At 47.6% G+C, this 19,028-nt stretch overlaps 1 protein-coding gene across 3 annotated transcripts in view; it reads right to left on the bottom strand.

The window, feature by feature from the left end:
- Positions 1–19,028, bottom strand: part of Cbs (Cystathionine beta-synthase) — a 66,907-nt gene that overhangs the window by 11,661 nt on the left and 36,218 nt on the right. For all 3 annotated transcript variants that reach the window (XM_077668554.1, XM_077668555.1, XM_077668556.1), the window contains exons 2-7: positions 8,712–8,850; positions 6,343–6,449; positions 5,266–5,400; positions 3,734–3,948; positions 2,334–2,495; positions 1,245–1,370 (exon numbers count right to left, since the gene is read on the bottom strand). In XM_077668554.1, coding sequence (XP_077524680.1) covers positions 1,245–1,370; positions 2,334–2,495; positions 3,734–3,948; positions 5,266–5,400; positions 6,343–6,449; positions 8,712–8,850 — 884 coding nt within the window. The remainder of the gene's footprint in view (positions 1–1,244; positions 1,371–2,333; positions 2,496–3,733; positions 3,949–5,265; positions 5,401–6,342; positions 6,450–8,711; positions 8,851–19,028) is intronic.

Raw genomic sequence — 19,028 nt, 5'->3', positions numbered from 1 at the left:
TTTCCGCATGAGGCATAGTTGGCTCTCATCACAACGCGGCCGACGCAACCCGAGACCACTCGGTTTTTTTGTGCTCTAACAACCTTCGGGACCGGTGAGATCGTCCGTCAAAGACAGTGCAGCATACTAAGCGGCACCACTTTTCCCACACGCCTCAGACATCCTTTTAGTACTCTCATGACCAGGAATTTACCGTTCATAACTGCGTGTTCGAAGATGACGTTGTCATGCTCGTTCAGCCACGGTGACATTCAGAGATAGCAGCAAATAGTTTAACTGAAGTTTCTGGAATATAACCTTACCTGCTACTGTTTACAAGAACGTTCAGCCCCTGCAAACTTGTGTGTGCTCCTGAGGTTTACGGGGTAGTAAAAAGTCCTTAAGGTGCAGCCGTGGCTATAGCGGAACTGTGGCCATCAAATCTAACAGCTGTTTTATTTCAACTATGTCAATGTCCTACCAGAATGTGCACGCTTCAGGCTCAGATGCTACTCCGGGGATATGTCTGATTCAAAATGTCAAGACACATGCAGCAAGCGTAACGGAGATGACAATTTGGAATTGTGTTTCTCAACAGATGAATCAAGAATGACATGTACTTGTTTAACTCTGCTTGGGCAACTGCACAAAGAGCCTTTATAACGCTCGTCACTGTACGTTCCAAGTGTGCAGGTATGTTTGGTTTCTCAGCCCTGATTTTCTCGTCTAACTTTTATCTGAAAGGAACGAGATAATTCTTTCTTTTTTCAAACTGACACGAATGAAAATGATGGCGTGAGAAGACGGAGACATCAGTCTGTGCCGTATTCAAAACGTTATCTGCACTTAATGCAAAAATGACGCAACAAGTCGGGCTTGTTGATTTTCGTTCATTTTGCACTGCTCACAAACGACGATACGAAAAAGAGACGACTATCAATCGACAGTCTAAGCTTTGTCCATGCCGTCTCTTTTTTTTTCTTCTGTGAGCACGGTGCACAGTCAAAAATGAAGTTATGTGTACTTCGGTTGTGGTGCTGCGTAGTCCCAAGCGCCCTTCTTTCGAAGATGCCCCAGCGGTTGCACATGCACTCGAATGTAGGCACTGTAGTTCGCGTTCACGGGAACGCAACGAATTCAGAAGCGCAGGTTCCCCGCTTCTGTATCGGATCTCCTCCATTCACTAGTTGCACACGGTACATGAGTGAATGTTGTACCCTCCTTTTTTATGCTGCGCGAGACAACACAACGGGGAGGATGCTTACACTTCTGTCGAGAACAGTGGGCACAAAGTCGTAGCCGATGCCTTCGACCTCGTACATCGTCACAGACGGATCGTTTGGTTCGGCGTCCAATGCCAGCTCCGAACCGTGCGGGTCAACGCCAATGATCTGTGAGAACAGATGTGAAGGCCAAAATGACGTTCTGTATTCGAGCCTTTAATATACCGCAATTCGTTGTGAATGCATGGAAGGAAATGGGTCGAATAGCAGTTGAAAACATGCTCTGTTCATTCATTTCATTGGGTAAAAGAGTTACGAATAGTAAAGAGCTTAACAAAAGAGCGCGAGGTCCAGTAGTTATTAAAATATGCACACCTGTCAGCTACAGGCAGAAGCAAAAAAACACTACTGTAGCCTGAAGAATGCAACACTAGAGCGCGACATGCAACATACAAGAAAGCAGAGTACATATAAATTAACATAAACTAGTCTGTATGACTGAAGAAACCAAATTCAAAAAGTGTAGCGGGAAAAACGTTCCGTGTGGCATATTCGGCTTACCGCTGGTTCTCCATGCTTATACAGAAAAAAAAGCACCAACACCAGACAAACACGCAGGAACAAAACGCGACCGCTGTTCTAACTTCAAACTGTTGCTTCATACGCGCGGAAACAAAGTTGCTGCTTGCGAAAACCAATAAATGCGAACTTGAACTGCTGAACACTGTTGCGCATCGTTTTCCAGTCCTCCTGTGCTCCTGGAACGTCCATTGCTTGACATTCCTATGCAGGAGACTGTTCTTGCTTGGTACCATGCTGCTGAAAGCTCTGACGGTGCTGCTGACAGTGTTGCTAGCCCGATTACTCCCCTGAAGACTACGAAATTCGGTACGCCTACCGCCTAAAGAGAGCTGCAGAATGAAATCTGTTGCTCACCACCATTCATACGCTCCCACTCACCAGTCCCCGTTTCGTGCCTCCAGTTTACTTGAGCTTGCAGGCGCTTTACGACGGTGGACAAGCGATTTGCGCCGACCAATTTCCATAGAATATGTTCAGCAAGCACATCCTCTTTCGTTGTATAGATTTCGTTAGGGTAAAAGTTTTGGAAACTTGTGATATCTCACTCACCTGGACATTGGGCAAGCGCTCCTTGAGTTTCCGCGCAACGCCTGTGGCGGTGCCGCCTGTGCCTGCACCCATGACCACCATGTCCACATGGCCGCCACACTGCTCCAGGATCTCCTCAGCCGTAGTGTCGTAGTGTGCCAGCGGGTTGCCCGGGTTACGGTACTGCGGCGGCATGTATTTAATAGACTATGTAGTACAGCAAGACCAAAATCCTAGGTCTGTTGTATGGGCTACAATGGGCACATGGTGCGACAGTGCCAACAAAGCTTAGAAAAGGGCTAGTTGGTGCGACAGCACGCATGTTAAACCTGCGTTGGCTTAAATCAAGTGGACAAAATGAAAAGACGAAATGAATACGTACGGGCGAAGCAAAACAAAGGTCGTAACGTTTTGTCGAGTTTCATGGCGCTTAAGCGCCTAATGGCTATCATGCGCCAAAAATTGGTTAACAATGGTAGTTTTTTTTTGTTTTAGAGGAACAATGTTTCTGCAGTTTTTGTTCCAGAGGAACAATGTTTCTGCAGTTTTTGTTCCAGAGGAACAATGTTTCTGCAGTTTTTGTTCCAGAGGAACAATGTTTCTGCAGTTTTTGTTCCAGAGGAACAGATTTTCTGCAGTTTTTGTTCCAGAGGAACAGATTTTCTGCAGTTTTTGTTCTAGAGGAACAGAGTTTCTGCAGTTCAATTGTCTGCGGATAGAGCAGGGGCAGTCTGCGGATAGAGCAGGCGCAGTCTGCGGATAGAGCAGGGGCAGTCTGCGGATAGAGCAGGGGCAGTCTGCGGATAGAGCAGGGGCAGTCTGCGGATAGAGCAGGGGCAGTCTGCGGATAGAGCAGGGGCAGTCTGCGGATAGAGCAGGGGCAGTCTGCGGATAGAGCAGGGGCAGTCTGCGGATAGAGCAGGAAGCACACAGGTGCATTTATGGGCAACTCTGGGAGAGGGAGTTCATAGGAAGATTGGAAGCAGGAAGCGGAGAGAGGGAGGTGTAGTCCTATATTTTAGCAGTACATTTCTTGGACCTTGACCGACAAAGCAAATAGAAATAAATGCGGTTCCCTCCAACCCCTCAACCCCAATAATTAACAAGTGACACCAATCGCGTTGCTCGAACTCGAAACGCGTTTATGCAATGTGGATAGCATCATATTTCTGATCGAAATATCATACACCGCGCGTACACAAGGTGGCACACTCACGCATTCACCACCTGGACCCAGTTTGTTTAAAATGCCTCGGGGATATCCATTGTTTCCAGCATTTCCACGTACTCAGTGTTTAGTGCTGTGCAACATATTAAAGTCTCAGAAGTGACAGAGCACCGCACACCGAACAAAGATGCTCTCCCTCTCGCATGCACTCGGGCCAGCCGCGGAACGGAGGGAAAGAAGAGCGGAGGCCCACCTGGTCCAGGATGACGGCGTTGGGGATTTCGCGGCAGAGGCTGAAGGCGACCGAGATGTGCGACTCGGGCGAGTCATAGCGCGCACTGGTGGGCGTCCGCACGATCTCGGCGCCCAGCGCCCGCAGCACGTCCACTTTCTCGCGGCTCATCTTCTCAGGCAGCACGATGATGCAGCGGTAGCCTCGAATGGCTGCGGCCATCGCCAGCCCGATGCCTGCAGCGCGTGCGAGGAGGGAGGCGCGCGTCACGTCAGCCCTACTCTCGGAAACGTGCAGTGCGCGACTTACGCGGGAGCATGCGCTCACCTGTATATCCTTCCTCCAATCAGCAGCACGCCTATGGTCTGACTGCGCTTCATTTTGCTCAAGATGAGCAAGAATGCATCCGCCAAAATATTCATGCTTTTCAATGCATCCCAATACAAAAGTGTAAATTGTAGGGTTTAACGTCCCGAAACGACATATAAATGCGTTGTGTTATGCTTTATGGCACATAAGAAATTAAAGATATTATGCGTCAAATGCAAGGTTTTGTGTGTTTGCTTAGTGAGCAAGAAATAAAAGTTTTTAGGGTGTTATAACTTGTTTAGGATTATTGACTCTTTTAGGAAACGAAACACAGATGAAATTTCGACAAGTGAATTGTCTCCCAAGAGCAAGCTGGTGTGTAAAGGGATATGTTTGTTATAAAACAGTGTAAAATATTTTTGCGTTTCACGAGTTTTGTGCATGAATATAAAATGAGGTTTTGTATAGCTAGCATACATGGCTCGCATGTAGGTTTTTCTTGTTTTGCGAGACTAAAGCTGCATTCAAGGTGGGTGTGCTCAATGCGAGAGGCGACACATGGACTATGAGGGATGTCCCTTTCAGCGACATCCAGCGCTGAAAACCTGAAACCCAACCATCGCTTTCCATTAAAAATATATAGGCAAGCTGCCTGAAGAAAAAGGGGCCTGGAATGTGCTACTTTCAACTCGCCTCATTTCCTGACAGATGTTGCGGGGTTCGAGGACTTCGATTTGGTTCTTCACGCGGCTCGTAATAGGTGCACAAAATTGCCAAAATGCCAATTGTTGCTAACTGGCGACATACTGATTCCAAATTTTAGCGGTGCTAGCGAAATTTTCATATCGATTTTCGGACGTGGGCACATTAGCTAGCATAATGTGAATGTAATATTTTTTCTTCGATTCCTTCATAAGTTGGGCATCACAGGGTGTGATCAAACCGAAAACTGGCGGACACCTCAAAAAGTTCGCTCAGTGTGCTGAATTTTGTGCTTTGATGCCCATCGACCTCCTAGAAACGAGCAGCGTTTTCTGCGTGTAAAAAGCGCCAGCTCTTGTGCTGTCTCCTTGTTTCCTCGCTTTAGCGCTGTTCTTCCACCACGAAGCAGCTCAGCCACGTGGACGCAGGAGAAAACGGTTCAGCACGGGAGCCGAATGGTGATCGCAGTGACAAAGCTACCCTTCAGCGCTGGACACAAGTGAAAAACCTCGCGTATAGTGCATTCAGAGAGAGTTTTTTACCGGTGTTTCCGGAGGTCGGTTCGATGATGACGGAGCCTGGCTTGAGAACACCGTCTCGTTCGGCTTCCTCCACCATTCGAAGCCCGATGCGGTCCTTGATGCTGCCTCCAGGGTTGAAGAATTCACACTTAGCCACTGTGTATGAGAGCACGGAAGGGGCAACGATTAGCGCTTTTGGCGCACTGAGACAGAAGCACACGAAGGTCAGACGCATGAATAGTTTTCTTAGTCAAATCTACCTAAGCGGCATGCAATCGTAATGTGATCTTCATAATTAACCTCGTAACCACGCACCACTTCGACATAAAAATAAAGCCCGATTTTGTGCAATGACAGACATGTACTACTATCGGCAGCAAAAGTTTAGTGACATGTGCGTACTCGAAAAAATAAATACTGTAGCGCTGTCTCTCAACCTAGTAGCATAATAGTGTTACCAGCGGACAGAGGATGCACGTCCCCTCATACCTTGACGTATTTCAGGCAAATTGTTTACATGACTGCACCGAAACAATCTTTCTTTTTTTTTGCTTCCGATAGTACGCAAACAAAAACAAAGGGCTTGGGAGGGGGGCTGGAATCCACGTATTTCAGGTCAGCAGCCGAGCAGCATAACCAATGAGCCACCGCGGCGGCTACAATACGTTTTGTGTTTGAAGCACAATAATACTGCCGGCTTAGCATCAACTTGGAAGGACTTCTCAAGCATATATGGTCCTGCATGCAAAGGCTGCGAGTAAACGGAACCGACGGTGCTTAGGTGAAACTAGTGCGCTCCTCCCCCTCTCTCCCTTTTTTTGTACAAGTGTTCTTGTACTGCACACGCATTCTTAGCAGAGATTAAATAGAATGCAATCCTTTCATCGGAAAGCTAAATAATGGCTTCGACATATATAAGACAAATTAAAACTACCAGCCTCACATCAGCGAAAGTAGGCACGTTAGAAACACACTGAGCATACTATCCGAGTCCCGAAGTCAGAAAATAGGCTCTAAGAACACTACACTATCACAATAGTTCTTTAGGCGCTTCGTACGCTTTTGCTTAGCAAAAACAGAATAGGGTAAAGCACTCACATAGCTCGCACTCCAAGCCGTATTCTTGACCGATCCTGTTGATGCGAACCATTGGTGTTTCGCCGATATGGGTGAGGATGTCCGGGTAGATCTTTGGTTTCGGTGATCTGCGGATTTAAAAAGGCGGCATCCCTCATACGGAAGCGAAAGAAGCTTATTTGATAAGAAATGGTCGGAAGTAAGTACGCATGTGATGTGCGTGAACTGTATGAGCTTTTTGCACAAAATAAAGCGTATCGCACATAGTTACGGATTCCTGCCTCTTCGAACCAACGGTGGCGCATCGCGAAGAAAGACTTGTGCAGGCTTTTCCGAGCGGACAAGTTTTTTTTTATTTCTCAGTGTTTAGTTGCGGTGTATATAACTGCTTCAGAAATCAGCGTGTCATACTATAAAGTAGCCTGAATTTTCTTAGTCACTTTTTGTCCAACTTTGAAAGACTACTTAAACTACAAAACTAAGTTCTTCAAAGAGAAAAGTTATGGCAGCGAAAGGCCAATGTGAAGACGATACATTCGTACGTGGTTTGTTGATGCGTAGGTGTTTCAATGTAGCCAGTGTTTTAATGTAGAGAGAATACTTGCCTAATCAAGCGCCTATTCTTGACTTCTGTATTAGAGAAATGCATTTTTGTTTATTTTTAAGACGTGAGCACTGCGTGTGTAAGCGTCATAAAATTCCCAGAACGTGGTCCCTGAGGCCGACGTAGGCTCGGCGTGCGGCCGAGATTGACTGCATTGACTGCAGAATTTCTCGACGACGTCTTTCATCGCAAAACCATCGAGTGGCATTGTCCAGTGAGCCTCCGTAAGAAAGTTCTGAGTCCACTCCTATCAGGGAAACTCCTTAGGAACGTTTGAAACGCATATGATACATGGACAAACCACGTAGGCTGAAGGATTTTGCGGCGAACGCGTTGGATGCCCAGGAAAGCCACTTCCATCCCGTGTGTCCACCCCTGGTTGCTGACGTACGCGGTAGGGAATTGTCATGAATCGATTCATTCCGTACTCTTTCTTCCTTTTTTTGCAAAACTCATGTTCATCAGCAAAGCCGACACACCGAACACATACATGAAATAGACAGGGTGGGGCTGTCTTCTTCTGATATATGACGTTCATGTGTGTCCTGTTTCTTTTTTTTTTGTATGAACATGAACGACCAACGTGCCCAGTAGCATATCCTTCCGGCACTATCTGGAATTTCAGCGAGTAATACACCACGTAAAGTTTATTTATGGTTTATGGGGGTTTTAACGTCCCAAAGCGGCTTAATTAGGCTATGAGGAACGGAGTAGTGAAGGGCTCCGGAAATTTCGACCGCCTGGTGTTCTTCAACGTGCACTGACATCGCACAGTACACGGGCCTCTAGAATTTCGCCTCCATCGAAATTCGAGCACCGCGGCCGGGATCGAACCCGCGTCTTACCACGTAAATTTTATACTTGGTTTGTAGTATTCAGAGAATACCACGTAAAGTTTATTCTTTGAATAGAAACTAAGTGAAATTTTACCATAAGGTGATCTATATGCCTTGTACTGGATTGTTTTTAGAGCACTTGCGCCTACAGTGCCATAATACTTACGGCCTTCAGAGAAAGATAAAAAAATTCAGATTTCACTCTTACTCTGATGATCGCTTATTTGGGCGGACGCTTGTGGCTAGGAGTGATTTGAAATGTCACCGCTGTTTTCTGTCGCGCACGCAACGGTGGTGAAATGAGGGGCTCGTTACAATATGCATATGAAACAATTCGAGTCATTAAAGCCAAAGAAAGCATCAGGAAAAACTTTTATTGACGGTTATTGATCAAAGTGGATAGTTAGTGCCGTAATTATTTACGGTTTCATTGTAACCTAAAAGAAAGTGGAACAAAAAGACGACGACATGCCACCGGTGGGAGCCGAACTCACGAACTCCGCATACGACGCACGCCACTGTATACCAAGCTCAGCTACGGCGGCGGCTGCTCAACCCTCCACTTTAGAGTGCATTTATGTTGCATGCAACCTCACCGTTACGGTGTTCACCACCCTCCCATCCGGCGGCACGTGGTTGTCCTTTCTGCTACTTTCTATAAATTTGTCATTAATCTCAAATTAATTACAGCACTATTTCCCACATTGGTCAATACCGTCATTTAAAAAATTACCCTGTGATTTCCTTGATTTCAGTGACCTTTACCTTCTTTCATACGTACGTTTTTTTTCTGCGGAAAGAATCCGAAGTATACGAGAACAATAGAAGCTCAGCGGAGTCGCCGCTCTTGTAGAACCACAATCCGCACGCGCACATTTTCCCCTTTCTCTTGCAAGATGACAAGAGTTCGGAAAAGACGCGCCACACCGTGCGTGTCCACTGCTGCCCACCTGGTCACATGTCGGTGCGGAGACTCCTCGATCGGCTGGCCCAGCTTCCAGGTGCAGACGCTTTCCTTGTCGGGGAACACGATGGACTCCGAGTCGTGCGTGCAGTACTTGGTCCATGGCATCTGCGGCGAGCAGTCACCTGCGCCGAAAAGAACAACGCCCTGCTGTGCTGAACTGGTCGCAACGGAAAGCCACAGCTAAAGGGAGCGTTTATATGACAGGACTCCAGCCAATTCCACTGGCTGGTTGCAGGTGTGTAGCACTCGACCCTGGTGATTTTGCCACCAGTATAGTTTACACCAATACAGCGGAATGTTTTCAACAGTATGCCTCCCTTTAGGACCAAAAACTAGTAATTCATGCTGCACTTGAATGCTGTGGAGGAATACTTAAGTTGGTGCACCATGGAACGAACGTGGAAGCTGGCCGCAGTTATAGCAGAAAGTAGTGCGGCGCGCTTACCTGAATTTCTAAATTAGCCACGTTTACTTGGAAAACATAATTTTGTGGTTTTTCTTAAGATTAGTATTTTTTTTTTGGGGGGGGGGGTGATCCCGGAGGCAGTGCAATACCGGGCCAACCCGTGACGGAGGTAAAGCAAGCTTACACCTGGAGACATCGTTCCGTCCTTTAATAAAACTTAAAGCCACAACAATCAAAGAGGCTCTTCTATAGAATTTACATAGTGTTATGAACTGAAGTTGCCTTACCACTTTCAACATCTCTTACCAATTGTGAACTGCTGTTTACTCGCGAGACTGTTGAACCTTACTTCGGTTTTCTGCATGTTAATATTTAGACCCACCGTACTGCTCTGCCTGTCTAACTCATTGATCATGCTTTGTAGTTCATCTCCTCAGTGATTGGTTTGGTTTATGGGGGTTTAACGTCCCAAAGCGACTCAGGCTATGAGAGACGCCGTAGTGAAGGGCTCCGGAAATTTCGACCACCTGGGGTTCTTTAACGTGCACTGACATCGCACAGTACACGGGTCTCTAGAATTTCGCCTCCATCGAAATTCGACCGCCACGGCCGGGATCGAACCCGCGTCTTTCGGGCCAGCAGCCGAGCGCCATAACCACTCAGCCACCGCGGCGGCTTTCATCTCCTCAGTGACTTAGCAAGGCAATGCCATCAACGAATCGCAAATTTCTTAAACATCCTCCATTAACTCTTATTCCCAACTGTTCCCAATCCAAGCATCGGAGCTCCTCCAGTAAACAGGCGGTGAAGAGCGCCTAATTAGGGCAGGTAGTGACCGCTGATCCGGATCACGAGAGGGAAATAACTAGAATAAGAATGGGGTGGAGCGCACATGGCAGGTTCTCACAGATTATGAATGGCAGTTTACCAATATCCCTCAAGAGAAAAGTATGCAATAGCTGTATGTTACCGGCACTCCCCTATGGGGCAGAAACGTGGAAGCTAACGAAAAGGGTTCAGCTTAAGTTAAGTACAACGCAGTGAGCTATGGAAAGAAAAATGATAGGTGTTAAATTAAGAGACCTGAAGCGGGCAGAGTGGGTGAGGGAACAGAGTGTTAATGACATCCGAGTCGAAATCAAGAGGAAGAAATGGGCTTGGACAGGGCATGTACTGCGAAGGAAAGATAACAGCTGGTCGTTACGGGCAACTGAGAGGGTTCGAAGAGAATGTAGTTAGCCAGAACAGCAGCTTGGGCTTGTTGTTGAAAGTCAGCGCTCATTGTGTGTGCTTCTCTTTTTGTGTCCCGTCTACGTCCTGCGCTGTTAACATCAGGTTCCAAGAGAATGGAAGCGTAGCAGGGGGCGACAAAAAGCTAGGCTGGCTGATGAGATCAAGAAGCTTGCGGGGATACGGTGGCCGCAACTGGTAAACGACAGGGTTAATTGGAGAGACATGGGAGAGGCCTTTGCCCTGCAGTGGGTTTAGTGAGGCTGATGACGATGATGAACTGAAGTTATTTTGAAGTTCAGAACTGAAGATTTCTTATTCAGGTCGGATAAATGCTCTGAACAGGCCACAGACTAGAAGCTCAAAAAATAGCTTTTATTTATTTTTTATTATTTTATTTATACATACTGCAGCCTTAATAAGGCTATGGCAGGAGTGGGTAGGGAGACAAACAAGTCATGTATAAAAATGAAAACGTGTAAAAACAAAGAAAATAAAAAGTGTCATTAACAATTGATGGCCACCAAAAACTCTTCAGTGGGTAGCGAGCGGACGTTTGCAGGCAGCGAGTTCCAGAGTTGAATGGCCAGGGGAAAGAAGCTGTGTTTGAATGTGGTTTATTCAAAAAGCTAAATATTCTTCGCCTGGACTCATCGTATCGTTGTAGATTATGTAAATGTTGAGGTTAGACATAATAGAAAAACATCCAAATCCTGGCTGAACTAGCCGGGTTAGAAAAAAAATCTCATCTCACACGTCATCCTGAGTTATAAAGTTACTGAATGTCGTAGTATTTACAGAAAACAGATTCTAAAATTCACCTTCCCCACCGCCATTAATCAGATCTCCCAATATGACATTTATATTACCAGAATGTCATTGAAGCAGTTGTGCGATTAATTTGTTTAGATATGAGTGCTTTACTTTCTTTGAATTTAAGTTTTTACTAGCTCATATGTTTGGTTTGTTTATCTGCAAACATGAAGTAACTGTCTTTGTTTTTTTGCTTTTTCCAGACGTTTTTTTTCTTCGCTTCTACCTTTTAATAGAGTTTAGTTCAAATATGGAGTGAATCGTTTCCCGAATCTTATTCCAACTTTGTAATAAGCATGGCCCGGACTCATAAGCATGCAGCGTCCAATGTAACATTGGAAACATGTTTCAGGACTATTAGATTTTCACTGAGGGAATGGCTCAGTCAGCAGGCCTGTATTGCTCGCCTGAAAATGTGTTGCGAACATTTAAGTGGACAATGATAATCGGTCATTCTAAATGCACCGGGTCCACTCCGATTCACTTGAATGGGTAGACAAGAAAGTTGAAAGACCAACAGAAAAAGCAATTTTAAGGCGAAAGCCTTTAATGGCTCATACTTGCGGTGACCGTCCGTCCGATCCGGTCTGTTACATCCTAGGTCACGTTACCCTGTCCGTCCGTTACATCCTAAGTCACGTGGCCTTGTCAAGTGATCACAATCTGCCACTTGGAATGTGTGCAAACTGCCCACTGTGGCGGGTGGTGTGAACCGCCGCCAAGCAACAACTGCGCATGCGCAGCGTGACGACACCGCTCAAATACAAATCAGTGCAATGAGTCGCAAACGGCTTTCGCCTTCCCGCAGTTAAGAGATATCTAAGTGCCTCCAACGAATTTTTGCTACCTCAGCGTTGCATAGTGATGCCACCCAGCAAGTTACAATGTTGGCCGAGGAGCACCTTACAGCATTTATATTCGTGCGTAAATAACATCAAGCGACGCGTAATTCGAGCAGGGAAAATATCGAGACTTCTCACTGCCCGTCTATCGACCATCTGCGACGCGAACCTGCCAGGACGACGAGCGGGTGGCAGCGTGAGCGGATGGACATCTAGCGCTGTAACATCAACAACCCGTGTGACGGTTGATGTGTGACGGTTGACCGAAGCAGAAACTGAAGGTAAAAAAATAATAGATCGCAATTCGCCATGTTTGGTCCAGCTTTCGGAGTTTTTCATGATTACTGCACAAATAGGGGTACTTAAAGGCAAAAACTGTGCCTATATTGCGTTTAGCCCTTTCAGGCAAAATTCATAATTTCCGTTCAGCATAAATATTTGTCGGCCTTACTCGTTAGCTTTCCAACACAAAACACCAACGGCTTATTTTGAACACGCATATACAAAATTTCTTACAAACTAAAAATTCCTCGAAGCTGCGAAATTAAAACACCGGTGTTTATATATCAACACCCAAGGGATCGTAAAATGTGTTTTGAAAGCACCCATGACGCAAGAAACCCAGAAAAAAGACCTGATGGCAAAATTTGCCTACAAGAAAATGGCAAACGACGTGCTACGAAGCTCATTGTTTTGTGAAATATTTTTTGCTGCGTTCGCTAGGTGGCGTAAAAAAAGCGCCCTATTCGCAAGATGAAGTGTACCAACTCCGCCTTGAACCAAGAAAAATGTACACTGAGAAAAAGCGGCTAGGTCGCAGTTCGCAAAGTGTGTGTTTACAAAGCGCCTTAGAAGTAAAGGGTATGAACTGGAGAAAGCAAGAATGCACGATCTGCAGAGCTTACAAGACTGACCTAGCGATGCTGGTTCGATATTTGCCGACGGCTTAGATACAACGGCAAACTAAAAACTAACAGGTGGGCCACCTGCTGGCTTTCACCGTGGTCGGACATGGCAACATTAAAAGTATAACGGCGAGAAAAACAGGCGCTGGAAATCTGGACATCAGGGATTTTCCGGGTGACGTCCGTAGCCCATTTCCCCATGGTAATCGTTTTAGCGCTGCCTACAATGCTTTGTCAACGTTACAAGGGCAGCAGATATGGAATACGAACATATGTTTAGTGAATGCCCGCCTACTGGTTGCGTGGTGCCTCCCTGGCGTTTGAGGTATCTGCGACAAGGTCTGCGCAAGTCTGGCCTTGTGTGTGCGTTGCAGCAAACGTCAGTGCAGCCGCCCAGAGGAAGAAATACAAAAACACTCGCGATTATTTGTGTTCGCAATCGTTTTCCTTGCTCTCAACGCGAGCTGTCAGCTGACACGTCATGCGCTATCTTATCATTGACAAAGGCGAACACGTGGACGAAAACTAAGAATACTAAGGTGCGCTTTGCTTACACGGTGACAAATGCCAGTTCAGCGGCTTTGTGCTTGTGCGGCACACCAGGTTAAACAGAGAAGTGCTACAGCTAATAAACCTTGGCTGTTTTCAGAGCCCTATATAAATCTTTTCCCGCATTTAATTGATCAACTGTACATGTTCATTTGAGAACTGTTATCGCGCTTTTTAATTCGTGATGCTACTTGTGATAGCACAAACCACCTCCATTGCACAATGTCTAATTTTGCACTAGATGAGAAGTTCCTCTGAACAGAGTACTAAATTCAATCAAAGGGTTCCTTTGTGTTTGACGCTAACAACCGATCTGTTCTGTCCCGTTGGTTCCAACGCGGCTAGGGAGCAAACTGCAGTGTGAGAACAATGTGACATCTGGAAGTTGAGCTCTCTGCGTCTATCTCGCTGTGTGCTGTCCAATTCCATATGACAAACGGAAGGTGCCCGTTTCGGCGAACCGACAGAAAACGTGTCCTCTTCCCACTCTGCTCCAGTGGCTCAGGTATTCTACAGTGGAGAACTATATTAGAGTGCTCAGACCATATGTGAGTGCACCGGAGCAGTTGCGTTTCTGTTCACGTGGAATTCTGAGGGTCCGAGGTTAGCGAGGTGTCTCCCGACGAGGCGCCTTCTGCGGATCGCTGTGCCGCTTTGAAAGACCAAAGGGCGCAGGTTTGAATTTTGTGTTCGTGAGTGGGTGTGTGTGCGGGTAGCGGCATCATGCAAGACGACTTCATCGTTCGTGCAAGCGATCACCCTGGTGCCCAGAGCATCACACCTAATGGGTTCACAGGCTTTGAAGAGAGCTCACTCAGACAAAGTATGTTCTTAATTGCGCCATAAGTGATCCCCAAGAGCCCAAACGCGTCTCTTGAGGGGGAGGGGGGTTACACTGTCAGTATAAGATACAAGGTTTAACGGCCACTTGAAACGCTAGCGCTACGAATGAATAGTCTGGAAATATAGCGGCAACATTTATCTCTGTAATCGTGATCCATTCTTCCAGCTTTCCAGCTGATCTCCCAGAAAAACACGTTGGTTTGCTGCGAGATAGCGGCTTCTTCGCGACGCGTAACTCGCCCACATGCGCCCTGCGCGATAACCGGACGCCCACCCAGGACTTCCGTGCGGACACCAGTTGGCAGTCTTGCAAGAGTTGTGTTAGCTTTCCTTCCTGGACGATTAACAGCCTGGAGCTGTTAAGCGGTCTTTAACACCGTCAAATATACGCTATTTTCACGTGATCACTTTGTGATCTCGCCTGACATCCATCTTCGTATACCATATCAGTGACCTTTTAGCGTTCCTTGCACAAAGACACGAAGAGCACGCAAACTCGTCAAGTTCGTAATAGGCTTGATTGCGCTCAAAATATTAGGCGAGGGGCATGCGCGGCATGGTTGTACTCGGTAGTTTTAAGTACCTGTAAAGCAGACGACCACCAGTTTGCTGGGTAGTGCGCTAAAGTGGCGCGTAAGTAGGCTTAAAAGGCAGTGATGAGATGCTGAATTCATGCCTCTGCGAATTCTGCGACACTCGTCGACCGGGATCGGTCAAGGGGAGAATCGGTTGACGCCATTCGCTGAAAGGCTCCTTTGAGGGGTATTTACCACTGCGTTCTTGAGTTGCATCTGATTACAGTCCGCAGAAAGATAAAGAAGTACAACTCGGCAATGGAAGGTTGCAGAAGGACGAGATCAGAAACGAATTTGAGAGATGTGCGCTGCATGAGCGCCCAATTCGGAGCGGGGGATGTCGTTATCATGAACGTAGCTGCTGACAGCTTCGCGCTGCAAACACAAGCTGCAAGTATGTTCGTATTTAATTTTAGAGAATGTCCAAGAGCGCTGGGAAGTTCATGCTGAACCAGTATGACTGTACAGTTTCTCATGGGAGTACATGTCTGACATCGTCACCCTTCATTCGCCAGTCTACCTCTCTCCCGTTTCTTTCATCCCTTGCGGTGCAGTATAGGCCAGGGTACCGTCGGCCGACCTCTTCACCTTTCCTTTCATTAAGCTTTGCTTTCCCTCTCCATAATGCGTTTAAAGGTGATGTGAAGAGAAGGCAAGCGTGAGGTTTGTGGCCTATGTGAAGGTAATCGCCGTGAAAAAAACGATTCGTTTCTTTAGTCCGCGAACATTATACCCAAACTCGGTTCGGTTATACTTCCGTAAACTCTTTTCGGGTGCTTCGCGACAATTAAGTAGTGACGACCCTTGCTTAGTCACTGGCGTGTTAATAGGCACGCTGCTTTTGCCGGCTTGTGCTACAGCACATAATCATTGCAGGCGCATTTCCGGTCATCAGAAATATGGGTTTTGGGTGCTGAGGTAATAGTTCTTTATATCAGTGGCACATCCTTTTACGCGACACAAAGCTGCCGCACGGTAATTTCAGTTGTCACGAACTTTGGATAATGTTTGTTTTCCGTAAAAAAAAAAATGAAACGTGCAGCCGACCACTATGAAAGACATCTTTAAGAAGAGAAAATATAGCCAGACAGTCTTATGCCATCGCACAAAGAACTCGTCTAGTTTGGATCACAAGTTCCGCGCTCCAGCTCCACTGTGACTGCGAACACACTGTCTGTAGCAGCTTTCTCCAACAAACGCGAATGAATGCGCTCGTAACAACCTCTGCGATGTGCACGGCGAGCACTGTCGTCAGCACATCTGTCTAGAGCGCTATGCTGCGCAACAAAGAAAGTGAAAGCATGGCTCAGCTGCTCTACAACTGCACTATACACTATAGTGCAGTTTCCAGGGCAAAGAGTACGCATAATCGCCTTCGCTTCACCGCCTGCAACAGCCGAATACCTGCTCAGAACTTTCACCTTATGAGACAGGGCGACGTTCGAGCGCTCTAGGCAGGCGTGCTGACGACTGTATAGGGTATTCCACTCTATAGGAGTGATTACGCGAGCACGTGGCCGCGCTCCGCGGGGCGCCAGTGCGGTCGGCACGGAGGGAACTGGAGGCGATGCTTCACGTTGTTGGGATTCAGGTAGCGTGACTGGGCCGGAGAAGAGACGAGGACGATCGGAGGAAGAAAACGGAAAACTTTATACAAGGACTATTTACATTATGTACAAGTACGGGCAATTGAGAGTGCTTCTCAGTAAAGAGAGCTTCTTAGGAGTCGGGAGTCTCTGATACCTCTCAAGAAGGGAGCTCTCTCCTGGTATCAAACCAGCAGCTCCTTAAATACTCTTCGTATTCCCCCGATCCATAGCTGGGGAATACAGCTCGAAGAATGACGTCCAATCACACGATGGCACTGATGGTACCACCCACGGCAGGGCGGTCCTGATGTTTCTTCGCAGCTCGGTCGAGAGAAAGGGAACAGGATCCGGTCACGTTGTCGTCCTCGCGGCCTCCAGGTGGCCGCGCACGTGCGTCCGGACCACGCCCATGTTGACCCGGAGGGCACCTGCATGACACAGGACTGCAGGCTGTCTCCCAGCAGGTGTCGAAAGATCTTGTACTGGTGACAGGAACGCGGAAGCTCTGTCGAAGGTGCGGCACTCGGGCAATTGTTCAAATCCAGCGTGACTGAAGGGGACCACAGATACCGCACTTCGTCGTGGCGAGGACCGGAACGAATACGCTTATGGTCGTCGCTGACATTCCTGTTGAACACGTGGGGATGCTATTGTCGTCGCTGCTTCCGGCATTCCTGTTCGAACATGTGGGGACGCTATTGTCGTCGTTAAATCCGGCAGTCCTGCAGTCACGTCTCCCCCAGAGGGCTCACCCACCCTGGCGGTGGTCTTCAGGGAATCCTCCCCATGCCCAACTTCGCCGAATTCCACAGCAGGAAGGAAGCGCGAGCACAACAACGTCATGTCCTGCAGGCTACAGCGAGTACTGCTCTCGAACGCCGTAGCAGACGACGTCAAGCACCAACGCAGTTCTTACTGCGCCTGCGCCACTTCGCTTCGATTGCGCCGGACACTGGCGTGTCGCAGAGCGCGGCCACGCGCTCGCGTGTTCCTGGCAAGAGTGGAAGACCCTGTACATGGATCGAAGCAGGAAGTCACACCCGTAGGAAGTACTGGAAGCCAAGTTTTCGCCATGCTTTCGGACGAGGAACTGAGCACGTTTTCCAGCATTACTAGCCCCCATCAACCCTGTGCCACGTTGCGAGCCACAGCACGCACTTCGATGGCGCATTTAATCGTAGTAACACGTAAGCAAGAGGTCGACACGCAACACACTGCAATCACACAAGCGGATCAATAGTGCATGATGAGTCATGTGCGCTGTGTTCTCACACATCCTTAGTTTTTGCCGAGACATTAGCCCCAATGTTTTTTTCGAAAGCATTTTTCGTCGTGCTCAACATTTGCCATGAAACAAGTAGGACTATTATTTACATCACGAGTCCTCCCGCTCAGTCTTCAGGATATAATTAAGACGTCAGGCTAGCGCATTCCTGCAATTTCGCCGTGGCACAATCTGGTGCAGACGAGAGCTTCGCTATAATTTCAAGCAAGCGCGTTTGGAAGAAAGAAAAACGTCGCTACACAGCACGTACGCCGTTGGAGTGGAAAACCGCTTCGGGGGAGTTGACCGCATATTTTCGTGCACGCATTTACGCTAGTTGTATCAGTCGTACTCAATCCAAGAGACACAGCAGCTGATTTAATGCGTGGGGAAGCAAGAACCTAGAGCAGCGTGCCCACTACACCACTTAGTCAGTGCGTTGCGGGAGATGGGGTCAGAACGCAGATATGCCTCTTCAAGTGGCACTATCGTCGCGCAGCAAAGCAGTAAGCTTTGCTCCCCTCCTTGCCATGCCTGCGATAGCGTCGATATGTTGTATCTGTTCTCAGCTGTGGAATGACATAGTCCCCAGCGCACCAATCGAGAGTGCGTGGCGAGTGGCATGCTTGGGGGCGAAGAACGCAGTACCGCAGCTATGCTGCCAGTTACAGTTTCCAGATACAGCGCTTGTGGGCAAGAGCGACCACGAAAACCTACTAGCCGCAAACACAAAACACCGCATCTTGCGCAAAATCCAAGGACAGATTCTGCACTATCTTATACTGCACGCCACTACAGTGCGCCCTCAACAACTGCGCTCGCGACTACACGCATTACAAAATAACCTGCATAAACGAATGAGGAAGACTTCCCTTGACCGCACTAATAACCTGCAGTAACGAATGAGCAAGACTTCCCTCGACCTAACTAATAATGAGTTCACCGAACCCATGGTCGCAGGGTCGAATTACGAACGCGGTGGCCGCATTTCACCTGTGTTGCGTGCGATGTCAGCGCATGTCAAAGAACCGCAGGCCGTCGAAATTAGTTCGAATCTCCTCTGCTACGGTGTCTCTGAAAGCGCATGCGCACCTCTGGGACGTTAAATCCCAATATACCACACTAAAGCGTTTTGGTAAGCTTTCCGCAAGCAGAGCCTCGACTGCCCATTTCATCAAAGAGTGCCACGATGGGTAAGGTTTGGTTTATGCGGGTTTTATGTCCCGAAGCGACTCAGGCTATGAGGGAAACTGTAGTAAAGGGCTCGGGAAATTTCGACCACCC

This window comes from Amblyomma americanum, chromosome 6, assembly GCF_052857255.1.
Source record: "Amblyomma americanum isolate KBUSLIRL-KWMA chromosome 6, ASM5285725v1, whole genome shotgun sequence".
Lineage (NCBI taxonomy): Eukaryota > Metazoa > Arthropoda > Arachnida > Ixodida > Ixodidae > Amblyomma > Amblyomma americanum.
This window is presented reverse-complemented; position numbering and strand designations above follow the sequence as displayed.